The 15,148-nt window shown below is 40.0% G+C and overlaps 1 protein-coding gene across 1 annotated transcript in view; it reads left to right on the plus strand.

Moving 5' to 3' along the window:
• Positions 1-14,929, plus strand: part of csmd2 (CUB and Sushi multiple domains 2) — a 285,801-nt gene extending 270,872 nt beyond the window's left edge. The window contains exons 63-72 of the mRNA XM_042506230.1: positions 1,208-1,281; positions 2,831-2,942; positions 3,224-3,403; positions 5,683-5,748; positions 6,289-6,450; positions 8,887-8,999; positions 9,639-9,726; positions 12,513-12,645; positions 13,886-14,063; positions 14,594-14,929. Of these exons, the coding sequence (XP_042362164.1) occupies positions 1,208-1,281; positions 2,831-2,942; positions 3,224-3,403; positions 5,683-5,748; positions 6,289-6,450; positions 8,887-8,999; positions 9,639-9,726; positions 12,513-12,645; positions 13,886-14,045 (1,088 nt within the window). The 3' untranslated portion in view covers positions 14,046-14,063; positions 14,594-14,929. The remainder of the gene's footprint in view (positions 1-1,207; positions 1,282-2,830; positions 2,943-3,223; positions 3,404-5,682; positions 5,749-6,288; positions 6,451-8,886; positions 9,000-9,638; positions 9,727-12,512; positions 12,646-13,885; positions 14,064-14,593) is intronic.
• Positions 14,930-15,148: the final 219 nt, after the last annotated feature.

Consider the following 15,148-nt stretch of genomic DNA (forward strand, 5'->3'; position numbering starts at 1 on the left):
TTTTATGGCTTAATGTTTAACTTCTAGATTTGACTATGACTTTCTGGTAGAAACCAATATAACCAATTTCATTCATTCTTAAACTTATTTTGTACGAAATGTTGCCTTTAACCTTGGCCAGAAGGAAAGAAGGCTATTTTATGTTGTAAACCCCTCTAAAGCAAATTGTGCAGAAATAACATTAAATTCAGTTTAATTAACTTTTTTTAAATGATTATAGCTGAATAAAACTACCTTGCTTGTCCTAACCCCACTGTAGGCTGCAAAGAAAAACTGACACAGCGGGTTACCTTTTAATACTTCACCTGCAAAAAACAGAAAGTTAAAAAAAAAAGAATATTTCTTTCTCACATACCTCCACGGTGAATGGAGAATCCAAAAAAAATGATGAAACAAGTCAATGCCATCCCTATTCAATAACAGCAAAACTATATCAAAACATCTGTTTACAAACTCACACAGCTCGTGTATAATCCAGGTCTCATTTATCAGTCATATACCAGTACCAGGCACGCTACTTGTCCTTGCATGAGACATGCATGCAAGTGTTTCATACTGTAACCTTTTGCAAAAATGCATGTGTTTAAGAAGTACCGAGCATTCGACTGGATAAATGAGACTTGGATTCTGTGAGAGTTTATAAACTGAAGTTTTGACGTAGTTTTGCTGTTGTTAAATGCAGTCCCCTTCAGTTAAATTCATCAAGAATATTGGGCTTTTTTGGATTCTTCATTCGTGAGTTTTTGCTACGCATGTCACCATTTTGCAGGCGAAGTATTCCTTTAAGAGTCATGAAAATTAAGAGTTCATGTAAAGAAACACATTCTTGCAAAATTTTTGACTGATAACAGGGAATGATGACTCATGAGGAAGTCTGTCATTGTGGGACAACCTGGTCTGAGGTGGGGTAGCGAGCAGGTTCAGATCACAAGAAAAGACTGTTGGATTTGTGTGAGTGTGTGTGGATGCATGTTCGCTCACATGAATGTGCATGTGTGCATGTGTATATGCGTATGGTTGTCTGCTTACAGTAATCTACGGCCTTCGCTCCTACAATCAGTATTTCACACCAGATCTGTGAAAATGTCATTTCCCATACAATGTCTCTAAGGTGATATATATATTTGTTGTGAGTGACATGTATATTAGATGGGATCGGCTTTAACGTGAAAGTAGTTTTTACGGAACTGCTGTGTGTGTGTTTCAGATCCCACTCACACCACCTGCGGAGACCCTGGCACTCCTCTCTTTGGAAATCAGAACAACAGCCAAGGCTATCAGGTGTGAATACTTTGTCACAGAGGAAATAAAAGTCATGTATTGAACAGAAAAAATCCTTCAAAACTTTTCATTAAAGCCTGAAAGTGTGTTTTCTTTTAATCTATGTACTCTAATGTCTATTTATTCCATTATTACTGTATCTTACAATTAACCACAATGTGGACTGCGAGGTTTAATCAATGGCCACCTCAGTATTGATGTAATGGGAAAGTACAGCACCACTCAGCTCAAAGCCGTCTTTCTTAAGATACCATAAAGCATCTTTATTATGTGTTCCTCTTTTAGGCTCATTTATAAAGTTAATTTCTATGCAGCATTTCAGGTTTTATTCTGTCCATTCTCAAGCTCCTCTCTTGAATGGTCAAAAAGACTGTGTTAGATTGCCACTTATGATTAATGACCATACTGTAAACAGTTGCATGAAGCAATATTTATATTTTTTTCTTAAGCCATAGTTAGTTAATTACAAATTACTGTTTCAAATCCGCTTTTACAAAAACTCATATTGTGATATATATAACATTAACTTTAAAGACAACAAATACTACCTTTACTTGGGAGAAAGTATTCTAGCTACTAGGGATGCACCATAATATCAGCATCTTGTCAGTATCGGCCGATATCAGCTTTAAAATTAAGTACTGGTATCAGCCAACAGACTGATTTCTGCTGGCTAGTTCTGTTCTGCTAGTGAACATGTATCAGCTCTAAGTTGAAGTATTTTACTTATTTTGCACGATGAATGAATGTTACATACACTGAAAAACGTTGTATTTATGTCTTCATCTGCTGATGGGCCATCATGATAAGAGTATGCATAAGTTGATGTTGATTTCACTAAGACTTTGATGATCACTAAAATTAGGTGGGGAAAAAAACAGATATCTCGATAAATAATGATATCTCGATAATGGTGATTGGCCAAATGAGTTGTTATATATCGATATATCAGATATCGGCAAAAATCGTGCATCCCTACTAGCTTTATTTCTCCCTTCTAGCTTTAATTCTTTACTTAGTGAAAACTTGACACAGTCGGTGGTCCGCAGCATTTTTTAGTTTATTTTTTCAGTTAAGAAATTGATCATTTTATAGGTTTTTTTTGTTTGTTTTTTTTTATTCTTATTTTCACCAACCTAAAGTTTATAATGATAAGGGACAGCAAAAGCTACCAGACAATTGTTTTCAGTATTTCTAATTTAAAACTGACTGAAACGATAAACCATTTACCCTTAATAGCTGTAGATTTTTTTTTCTGTGACAAATTAATGAATCAGCTCATCGATTCAGCTCTACACATAAGTGTGTGAAGAGGATGCCATCTGCTGTGTTGTTCTGCAACTTTATAATAATGAAATAAAAATACAGTTTTAAGAGAGTAAAAACACAGTTGATAAATTAATTTTAACAACAGCAAAAAAATATCTAATTTTATATTCAGAATCTTATTTCATGAATTCTTTTTGCAAAATCTGCTTGTTGTCATTCACAACATGTACGCTCATTGTCCAGTCCTCATCTTCACACACTCCTGTGTGTCCTCTTACAGATCAGCAGCACTGTGTTCTTCAGCTGTAGAAAGGGCTACCTACTTCAGGGCTCCATTTCTCGCACTTGTCTGCCCAATCTCACTTGGAGTGGCTTTCAACCTGAGTGCATTGGTAAGTATATAGTCTGGGTTTATTGCAAAAACACATGTATTAAGTGGAAAACGTAACCTTGAGCAAAAGTTTGCATTAGATGCTTACACTTCCCATATAGTGACCCCACACCTCTACCTTGGCTCTCTTCTTCACCTTTTCTCTTCCACTATATTTTTCTCTTTCTTATCTTTTGCCCCTCTTATCCCTCTCCCTGTTCATCTTCTCATCCCAACTTTAACCTGTTTCTCGCTCTCCTCTTCTTTGCTCTCTTTAATCCCTCTCTCTCTTCCTTTCTCCAGCCCACCACTGCAGCCAGCCAGAGCTGCCAGCCCAGTCTGATGTGAGAGCCATTGAACTGCCATCCCTTGGCTACACGCTGATCTATACATGTCAGCCTGGCTTCTACTTGGCTGGAGGATCAGAGCATAGGACCTGCAGATCCGATGGGAGTTGGACAGGAAAACCGCCACTCTGTGCAGGTATAAACATGGTCACAATACACCCATAAGGGAACATGGAGAAATGCCTGTTATTAAATATGCAAATACAGGGACACACATGCACCACTTTTGTTTTTGCAGCTGCTACATTTCTACAACATTACTTACAAAACCAGAGAGAATGCCAATACATAGGTCATCATTTGACTTTGAGCTTGGGTACAAACATGCACATAGATGCTTTTCCCGAACCTCAAAAGACAACAGGCTGGTTGCACCAACAGGACATAGGCCTGGTCTGGGTTGTAACTTGCCGTTTTAAGTCCGAACTCCTAGTTACACTGGATGCACCTACAGGGCTTAAGCCTTCTTCTCACTAAGACCAGGTGTAAATTTTGTGCCAGTCAGGAGCAGGACACCACAAATGTTGAACAGCTACCCACGTTAGCTTTCCTGCCAAAGTGTCCTTTTTTCGAGCTAACATACAAACACCCTCTTGTCCTTCACCTCAGCTTGATGAATGAGTGACCAAACGCTGACCAGTGAAATGTGCTTCACTAATGTCCTTTATCAAGCAAGATAGCAAGCTAATTAGCTGGTCAGCAGCAGCTTATTAAGCGACAGTAACGTTATATAAACTTACCAGCATATGTCATTTTGGTCCATTCAGACGCTCTTTTGGTCCTTCCTCTTTTCTCTCCTTTCACGCGGAGCTCCACACGCCTGCTGCTGTCAGTCAAAAAGCTCTATGAAATCTTTGTATCTCGATGTCAGTGAAATTCTTTCTCTTCTTCTTTCTTTTTCTCGGATCCTCCATAATAACATTGCTACACATAATAAATGATATGCTTTACATTAGCAAGACAGCTGGAGAATGTTATATCCTAGCAACGCTAGTTAAGACTAGACTAAAGTGTGGTTGGTGCAACCGACCTTAAGCCTGTTCTAAAGACTGGTCTTAATGAACACCGATTAAGCAGTTAGGACCAGTCTTATTTAAGACCAGTTGGTGCAACAGGCTTCTCATGTGTACACAGTCACTCTACAGGTACACACATAATGTATTAAGCACTTAAAACACTTCACCTCAAATTTGCAATGTGCAGTTTCCATTAGCCATCTCTACTGAAACCACTGGGGTCTGTGGTGACGTGGGATTCACTGGTGACTACGCTTGGGAAATTGGGGATTTAGCTAATGTTGATGAATAGCTGTGTTAACACTTGCTTATTCTCAGACACATGCCAGGGAAGGATGGCCCATCCATCACACAATTACACTACATGGAATTGCACACAGAGAGACTTCAACACACACACACACACACACACACACACACACACACACACACACAAGCTTTAAAACATTAACAAGGGTGCAGAACCTGATTAGGCCAATGCATCCCATTGATTAGGTTAGCAGAAGTACCTCTTATAAATGGCGAGGCAGTGTTAACAAGGTCTAGCAGACAAATAGAGTGCTATTAAGACACCCCCAAGCAATGGCCTAAATACATATAGGGAAAAAAATAGAGTCATCGACACACAATTATCTAGGGTAGACGAATGCTAATAGCTTAAAGAGAAAGACGCAGTAGAGAGTAGAGAGCCGTGTGATAGATTCCATGCCAAGCCGTTGCTGAAATATAGAGGGTGATGGGTATTTTTAAGGCCATGCCATTAAGAGTGAAGGAAAGAAGGAGCACTGGCCTTAGCACATACAGGATATTAACAGCGCCTGTGGGTGCAGTGATGGAAGGGAAGCTCAAAAGACTGGCAGCTAATAAAGTACAAGGCCGTGGGTGTGTGTGTATGCGCATGTGTGTTTGTTTGTGTCTGTATACATTTATCTGAGGTGATGTTTGTGCTCATAAACTACCATCAGTATACCTGTCTTTGTTTGTAGTTGCGTGTAAAGCCCTCTTCGCTCTGTTTGCCTGTGTGGGTGTATGTTTACTACTGTGGTGTAGTCCTGCGACCCCGTGTGAGCAGTAAGGCATTATTAAAGTGCTTCCCTTGAAGCTGTGAAACTGTGTCTCTGACTTAGCCGTAGCCTCACAGGGACAACTAGGCCGCTCTTTGACGCACGAGTCAAGTCCTGTCGCAAGCAGCCTTCACTCTGTCCAACACTGTGTTTTTTTTGTCATGGAGGTAGACAGGAAGTGCTGATGGTGACACCCTCCAACTGCACTTACCTTTAGGGATGTTAAAAGAGGAAATTGTTTCTTCTATTTTCACTTCCTGAGGTACACACTGTAACTGTTTCCAGGAAAATCTTGTAAATTGTTTGAATTAATTCTGTTTTGTTGTGCTCTTCAGCTGATAATCGCCCAAGTGGTAAGAGCCCAGTGGGGACAGTGCAGGAGCCACCGTCCAAATTACCAGGTAAGGCTGCTCCTTTTTACATTTTAAGATGCTTTAAGTTGTATTGCATATGTTGTTATCTGGCTTGTCTGTGGTTCTCAGCAGAAATTTGAAGATGGTTTAGAGAAGTGATACTCAACATATGGCCGGCAGGTCAGATCTGGCCCCACATATGGTGCCAGATGCCCCCCCTCCACCCATTTTCTGATTCACAATAAAAACAAAGCAATTCACACAGGAATTTTTTTTTCTTTTAGTAAGGTGCCAAAATGCATAAAACAGCATCAAAATAGATCTTATTTAACAAGAAAGTGCTAAGAGGATCCCATATATATATATATATCATGATGGAAAATATGGAAAAGCATAATAGGTCCCCTTTGATTTTGCTTTACTACCTACTTCACTTATGTTCTGATTTTACTGGTGTTCTACTTAGCTTTCTTAGCATACAGGTATACTTACTAGTAAAGCCATCTGACAAATGGTGCTTTTGCTGTTGACAAAAACTAATCTGTGCTTTACTTTGTCCCCTCTAACTCCACTTTCTGCCTTTCTCAGTCCCTGGTGGTGTTTTTGCCAAGAACTCTCTCTGGAGGGGATCCTATGAGTACCTGGGGAAGAAGCAGCCGGCTATGCTCAGCATCACTGCCTTTGAACCCTTCAGCAACCGGGTCAACGGGACACTCATCGATCACAGCGGAGTGGAACTCAAACTGGCCGGTTGGTACACCAAAAGCAGAAGTCATTGTCAGAACCTTAAAAAAAAAAACCTCACACATTCACGCATGACTTCATCATACCAGAGACCCACTGTGTTGGGTTTCATCCAAACAGACAGTGTCAGATAAATTCCAGTGAGGACAAGAACAAGAAAACAGTGCGGTCCCTGCATGGAGTAGATCATTGCTGCTGTTATAGAACAGCAGACATTTTAGTTTTTTTTTCCCTGTGGCATAATCACTCTGCAGCTGTGATCATTAAGACACAAATTTGCATCTGTAACGGCTTGGACACTTCACTCCTCTGTACCTGGGTGCCATCAATCTTTATCACAGTGCAGTGAAAATTATTTTCTGCAGCTACAAATTGCCTCACTATCCCGTGAAAGTAACATGGCTGGTTCAGACTTTTAGATTATTGTTGTGTTCACACAAAATACAACTTACATAACAATATTGTAAAATCATTCAGTATGAATCTGCACATCAAATTTTCCCCCAAAATATGTTCTATGAATAAAACAATAGTCTCAGATAAACAATTCAGCGTTTTCACAAGCCTTTAATAACTTGTTATTGTTATTGTGTCTCACAAATACAGATTCTGCAGATGCTGCTTTAGTACATTTTTTTGTTTAAAAGATACGTCCCATGATACTCGACAGTTGTCTAAATGTGGATGAAAAGACCAAAACCAACATGGGATGAATCCTAACAAGTATTCCATTTGTAGACAAAGCCTATCTTTTCCTCTGTGCCACAGAGCTTCACTCTTGTCCAAAAAACTCGTCCAAAGATCTCAAAGACACATCAATGAACCACACTACTGAACTGGGTGACATATTACTAATTTAGTAAATAAAGAAGTTAAATAGGATACAATACATTTATTATACATTTTGGTATCATGCATCATCCTTTCATTTTACTTTGTAAGTCCACAAGGTTCATTCCAGCAACTGACAAATTGTCATGTAATAGATTTAAGTCTTTGGTTATCCTCTGTGATAGTCATTAGCAAAGTTTTACTGAAGTTAGCAAACATGGAGCAGCCACAAGGTGAAATACAGTCACGGATTTGTGACTGTGTACAATTAAACCAATAACTGTATATAAACATGGACAACATGGTAGTTCCCTAAAAGTGAAAGTAAAACATCTCAATCGATCCATTGAGGCTAGCTTCAGCATAGGCTGTGAACTCCGCACCCTTCAATGTTAGCTGATGGAACATAGGCCAAACTTAAAGATCAAAGTATATGTCAAGTGAACATTGATGATTTCTGTCACGTGAAGTAAGTTTTTTTAATTAGTCATTTAATGCCATAAAAAGCTGGTGTGACGTCATGATTGACAGCCGTATCTGTCAGTGTGCTTGCGATCAATGGCACTGCTTATGATTGGGTTGGACGAGCTTGAACTCAATACCACGGCTCAAATTCCTTACTTCTACCAAGGAGGTGAAAAGAGGTGAAGTCATAGCATCAGATTGTGTCATATCATTGGGGTAAAGCACATGCGAAGTAAAATCTGGTCTGCGCTTTCTGAAAAGGCTCAATAGCTGGCGCACAATCATAGAACACGAGGAATGATTGATTCATTTCACTGAGGCGTTCGCAGTCGGCCTTGGGTCGGTATACACTTAGAAAGATATGGATAAGAATTACAATTCTGCCTTTATTGTAGACATCCTTATAAAAAGACCAAAACCAAAATGTTTTCTTTATAAAAACATTCTATAATGTATTGAGCGCCATCCTTCCAAGGGTACCACTTATGCCATGCGTCATACCCTATAGCTCCCGGGGGGTCAAATAGCATGTCCCAGCCGCCTTTGAATAGCCTTGATTACTGGTGTGTAGACTTTAGCTCCAAATGATGTCACCACCGCAAGATGGCAGCCAGGGTCCCCACGTACATGAAAAGCCTAGAAAAGTCATGGAATTAGTAAAAACCATTGAAAGTTTTGGAAAAGTCATGCAGTTTTTGTGTGTAATGACAAATTTAATTACTGAAACTATCAATGTAACATTGCTGTGTGTGTGGGGGGGGCATTTTGTTTACCATCACATACATTTATTCATTTTCCAGTTTGAAAAATGCAAGACAAGTGGGGCAAAAAAATAAATATTTTTGGTCCTTAAAAAGTCTTGGAAAAGTTTCGAAATGTTGTCCATGGTGAAGGAAGTAGGGATGTGTCATCTTTATATTTAGTCCATAGACAAATAAATTAACATGATCTAGATGTCTTGAATTTCTGCACCTGTATTGCCACAGAAGTTGTACTTTTGAGTTTCACTCAAGACTAAGTAATACTTTCCACTATAGGTAACAAAGCAGGGCTGCTAGTGTCACATATCCACATAACAGAATCATTTTCAGTTAGTCTGAGTGGGACTGTTGCGCCAAATAACTTTCGACCCTTTTTGTCTTGTAGGTACATACAAGAAGGAGGAAGCTCAGCTGCTGCTGCAGGTCCACCAGATCAGAGGCCCTGTGGAGATCTTTGTCAACAAGTTCAAAATTGACAACTGGGCCCTAGACGGACATGTAAGTTCAAGTCCCGAGTCAGGTTCAATACAGCAGCTCTTTGTAACTGCAAATATGTAACATCACTTACACACACCCCTTTATTGTGAAATATGCACGAGCACACGTACACACTAACCTTGTCACTCTGGGGAGATGGAGGGCCCACCAAGAGTTTTCTCTTTAATTAAAATGTCAGTTAAATCATTGCCTGGTAATCAGGACTCGACAGACCCCCTCCACTCCTCTCCCCCACATTATCCACCAACCGCAGGCACCTCTAATTCACACCCACTCCAGATATAATTAAAAAAGCAGGTCACAGTATATGTGTGTGTGCCACCGTGTGGGTTTTTATGCGCATGTCTCCTAAGCCTCACTGCACTTGAGTGTTTGCGTACGAGCATGCTGAGCAGAGTGGAGTATTCCTCTTGTGAAACATGCTTGTGTGTGAGAAGCGTGGCTGAGTGTGTTTATGTTTGTGCTCTTGAGCAGAAAAACGTCATATTAAATGTCAGCTATAAGAGCGCCTCTCAGCTCCTTTGACATGATATTTCATTTTCCGCGTGCACCAGCCGCTGACACTTTGATGATACTCTCCTTTGTAAAGCCTGGATGTGACACATAAAGTGTCTGTCTTCCATTCCTCTCTCTCCCTAGGTGTCCTACATCTCTTCATCCAACTCCTTTGTGTACCAGGGATTTGTCAGAGGAAAAGGCTTTGGCCAATTTGGTCTCCAGAGACTGGGTGAGTGAGCTGTCCATTCGGTCATAGAAACCAGTGTGACCAAGTGGTCTCCTGGGAGGAAAACTGTATGCCTGTGGGTTTTTTTTCCCTGTCTAGATTTCTATCACAGAAATCTTTCACTTAAAAAATGTGTAGCGTCCATAAGGTGCAAGGTGTTTCTCAGCATGTCATATCCTCTGTAGGATTTATCATTTATTGACTTTTACAAATGTGGAAATGCGTTTGGAGAATGCGGCAGTGAATCCAGCATAAAGAAGCTGCTCACAAACATGAATTAATACTCAGAAAATGGCACACCACACTACAATCACAAACACTGCAGCTATGCAAAATCTGTCCCTCAGGAGTTTGCGATTATGTGTGTTGATGCCAATGGAGTCTGTGCCATATCAAGTAACCCCACATCTCACAGTTTTGATTCATTAAATATTACCCATTCTTTGCTGCATGTCGATCTTTGGTTCCTTCAGCGACTGCAGCTATGCTGTCATAGATACAGAACTTTTTTTTTTTTTTTCAAAAGGCTGCAGCTATCCATATATTCTGCTTCATGTTTGTGACCTAGAAATCCCACCCATATGATCCTCTTTGCTACTGTCTGTATCCAGCAAATCCTTACACCCTGACTCTATGGATGTGAATGGCTGCTGCAGTCAGGCAGTTGTGTGTGTGTGATTTCTTTTTTTAGCCTCATGGTTTGATGCACCTGCAACTGCAAACACTGCCCACTCTTCTGTTTGAAATAAATAGGGCACACATGGAGGAGAGACATGATATATGACACGTATAGAATATGTTCTATAGGTTTAATCTTCCTATGTTGATATGCATTTATTTGGTACATTTTAAACTCTGGAATTTTGACAAAAAAATATAAAAGGATTTGATTGTTTTTGTATATTTTTTGTCAGTTCACAACATTGGTTTACTGCTGCCACCCACTGTTACAATCCAGTTAAAAACATCCATGGTAATTTTAACTGGAGAAAACATGCTAATTGATCTGTGTAAAACATTAGCTGCAAATCTGCAAAATAATACCATGATGCACTGAGGTCCTGTCTTCTCCATCTTTATCATCAGTCTATAGCTTTTCTTTTTCCTTTTTGTTGTTCTTTTTGTTCTTATTTGTGAGGACAATTTAGGCATGAAAGGTGGAGAGGAGGGGATGATATGCAGCAAAGGGCCAGATTTGCACCTGAACCTGCAGCTGCTGCAGTGAGGACAAAGCCTCTGTACATGGGGTGCCCACTTTACCAACTGATCTACCGGGCACCCCATCAATCTATAGTTTTTCACTGAGATCCCAAACTTAATCTCACTCCTAAGTGGACACACAAGCTTGTGGAGTACTCTAATATTCATTAGATTGAATATGTACTCATGTGTATGAAAGCCTTCGTCAGCCATCAGTGATGGTTAATTAAAAATGTCATTTTTCATGTAGCCTTGACAGCCTTGGACCCTCACTAAGTCCCTGTGGCACACTGTGTTCAGGTTGGCATGTTATACATGAAGGAAAATGGAAAAATCTGTCATGTTTATGTGAGATATTACTAAAGTTAAATTTAAATTAAGCTATAATCTACTTTTTGACTTTTTATCCTCTATTCCATAGGTGACATAGATTGTATCCATGCAAACAGTTGAGCAGATAATGCTCATACTGCTGCTTTTGCTGTTTTTTTTTTTTTTCACTAATGCTGGCAAGGGTGACAGATTTCACAGGAATTTAGCAGCTTTTAGAAAGCCCAGATTGGAGTGGCTTCCATATTGGCTGCAAGACAGACTGGAGAGCAGAAGTGTAGGTATAAAAATAGATCAGATATGGAATTGACCAAGTTGGAATTGGTGTTAACACAGATAAAGTGTGTTGATACGCACTGAAAGTTATGTGAGTATAGCGAAAGTGGATGTGAAAATCTGCTGTAATGAGAGAGGTGCTTGAACAGCAGGTGCAGACCCTCCTCCCCCTCCACCCCCCTCTGCCACAACACACTGATTGAGCAAACAGCTCTTTATTAATACAGAGGGCTGGGGCTGGTGCCAAGGCGTTCATGTGTCTGTGTGTTTAAGTGTGTATGAGAAACTCGATGGGAGGGGGGATTTGACGTCTTGGAAATAATCCTACTCAATTTGTTGAGGTTTTCCAGTTTTGTTTTAACTCAGTGGTGTAACTGCGAGTGTGTTTGTGCATCTGTTTGCGTGCTCGCACTCATGCAGCAGGGGGTTGATTGGCAAACAGCACAGAACCCACTAATTGAATTCCTTCTTGTTTGTCACTCGTCCTTTATTGGAGCTTTTTTGGCTTTCTGTGGCAAACAGGTGGGCTGTCACTCCCCTCACTGTTGCTATAGCAGAGACACACACCTCCATAAATTAGAGGATGAATCTGAAATGACTTAATAGCTGTCGGCCTTTGATGTCAATAATTAAGAGTCATTGTTAGAATAATGGAATTTGACGTTTGTTGGGGGGGGAGGGGGTAATAAAGAAAAAAAAAGTCACTTATCTGCTCAGTCTATTATGTATAAGTGGCAGCCCGCGTTCCTGGCAGCCCTCCTCAGCTATTACACTTCCTTTAATTTCACTCTTCTGCTGTTTCTGTTTATTTGCCCTAAACTTTTATCACAACTTCTTGGCAGAAGGTGAGGAGGATAATTTCCCTTTTGTTTCTTTTAATTGTGGTATTTATGGGATTTAATTATAATGTCTACTGCTGGAGTCCTATTGCACTGAAGTGACACTAAAGCAAGGGCTCGATGTCTTTTCTCTTTTTCCTCCAGAGAGTTTAGATCCCAGCAGAGACAACCCAGGCTACAACTTTGCATCAAACAGCAGTTCAGTGGCGGCAGCCATTCTAGTGCCTTTTATAGCCATGATCATTGCAGGCTTCGCTCTGTACCTCTACAAACACAGGTAAGGTTCACACCATTGATATATGTTACAATACTCATCATCTGCAAGCAACATACTATAACTTGTGCTGATATTTACAAGGAAGTATATTTATTCAAGGTTTAATTTGCCCCTTTCTAGCTTGTCAGATGGGTTTATTTTCTGATCTTTTAGTTGTTTTATGTCATTTCTAATTTAGTATTTTTGAGTTTCGTACTGTTTGTCAGGCAAAACTAGACGATGCAATGATGTTGCAATCACAATAGTCACGCAAATTCAGCCAATCCCTACGCATTCTGCACAACCTTGCAATTTTGTCAGATCACAGCAACTTTATTGCAAATTTGATCATTTAATATTGGTCAAATCTGATTTCATTGTAGAGCTGTGTGCAGTGTATTGATACACTCAGCCCCTCTCTTTGTTTATTGTGAGACTTCTGCTGCAGGACTGGAGGTCTGTGCCTGAGACAGAGTGGCACACACAGTGACAGGGCGAATTGTTAGCGTCACAACGTTACTTAACGTTACCTAGTGGTTATTAACAGGTTTTAATGGTAGAGTCGATCTGTTCCGTTGTTGGTGGGAAATTAACAGCCTAGTGTGGGATGTTAACCACTGCTGCGGGGAGTTAGACTAAGCGGCACAATATAATGAGTAAGGATAAGATTATGTTGTGCAGTGTTAGCTCGTGATCACTGGGCAAAGAGAGCAGGAGTGCGGCTCATTAGGATGGTCTGTCAACGCTGCTTTTGATTGACAGCGATCATCTGTCGCTACCCCCCCCACACACACACACACACACACACACACACACACAATCACAAATTTAATTTATTTCTGTGGGAAACACTGAATGCTCATAGTAATAAGCTCTGAATTCGTGACAGCATCACAACTATTTTTGAGAAAAAACCCATCTATAAACATTGCAACATGCTTTTCAACTATTTAGAAAAGCTGCTTAACATGAGTCATTTCAGGCTACAACAATCCCAATAACTGCCCATGAAATCCTGGAGGGACTGCTTAATTATTTAAAGATGTTACATCATGGTTTTTCACTATTTGCAGATATTTTATAAACTAAAAAATTCATCAGTTAATTGAAAGAGCAAACAAACTAATAGATTAACAAATACTGAAAATATTCATTAGTTGCAGTCCTATTCCACATATCTCTACTGTATACATGGTATTCTTTGTTCACCCCTGATGTGAACTGATCTCATTGTTTATCATATTTATATATGTCATTTCAGAAGAAGACCCAAAGTCCCCTTCAATGGGTACGTGGGCCATGAGAACACTAATGGACGAGCTACATTTGAGAATCCTATGTATGACCGCAACATCCAACCCACTGACATCATGGCCAACGAGACAGAGTTCACAGTCAGCACAGTGTGCACAGCTGTATAGCAACCGCTTCCTCCAGAGGTAAGAATCAAACGCTAGCAGGTCATCAGGCTTTTTGACTAAGAAAGGACGTAGATTTTTAGGCTTCTTTGGATTCACATTCCTCTGAAAGTAGATGAAGTTATCACCCTTTAGCCGGCTTGAGCTAATCACACACCCAAGGCATCAAAACTGCTGAGGCAACAAGACGCAGGTTCTCAGAATCCAAACGAAACATTTTACACCATCCCTCAAGAATTTTATGAAGACAGAAAATTTGAGTTTTTTTCTGCTGTATATAGAGAATATGTATTTGTTTTTATCTAAACTCTGAAGAAAATATTACATAAATGCTTTTATCTTGTCTCCTCTGTGATTTCACTTATCTTTATCTCCATTTTTTCGGTTTTTGCTCACCTTGTTTTCTTTGTTTCCCCTTTAACCATCTTTCTTTTTGCTTTTCCATGCGTATTTTCTTTCATTCCTCTTTTCCCTGCCTTTTGTTTACCATCTCTTGTCCCTTTCCAACACACCTTTCACCCCTTACATCCATGCATTCATCCTTGATTCAGTTAGGGGAGGAGAAGTGCACCACATCTTCGCTTGCCTGCCAACAGAGGACATCCATAGTTCCTTGAGCAGAGGGCAAGACAAAGATTATTTTATTCGCTGAAATACATTCAAGAAACATCTCCAGTGGCAAAAGCTCCTACCTGCAGGAGACGAGAAAAAAAAAAGAAACCATGTGAAGACAACAATGACTGTAACAAATGCCAACAAAATGCTTTTTGTAACTTTACATGGTTTCTTGATCATTTTCCATATTTTGAGGAAAAGCTTCCACCTGAAACTGCAGCAGGCAGGAGTAATGCTGGAAGCAATGCTGTGATGACTTTTCTCACCGCCCTCCGCCTAAACCCAAAGGGAATTTTATGGTCAACTTTAAGTCAAGAAATTGACCTGTAGCTAACAGAGATCTCTGTGCAAGTTAACTGTATGGCGGACAGCTCCGTGTTGGCCTGTGTGAGTCACAGAGAGACACTCTGGACTGTTTCGATTCACTCTTCTCTCTGTTTTCATTTGCTTTTTTTGTTTTCTTTTTATACGCTGCTTGCTTTCTGTGATGA

This window comes from Plectropomus leopardus, chromosome 18, assembly GCF_008729295.1.
Source record: "Plectropomus leopardus isolate mb chromosome 18, YSFRI_Pleo_2.0, whole genome shotgun sequence".
Classification (NCBI taxonomy): domain Eukaryota; kingdom Metazoa; phylum Chordata; class Actinopteri; order Perciformes; family Serranidae; genus Plectropomus; species Plectropomus leopardus.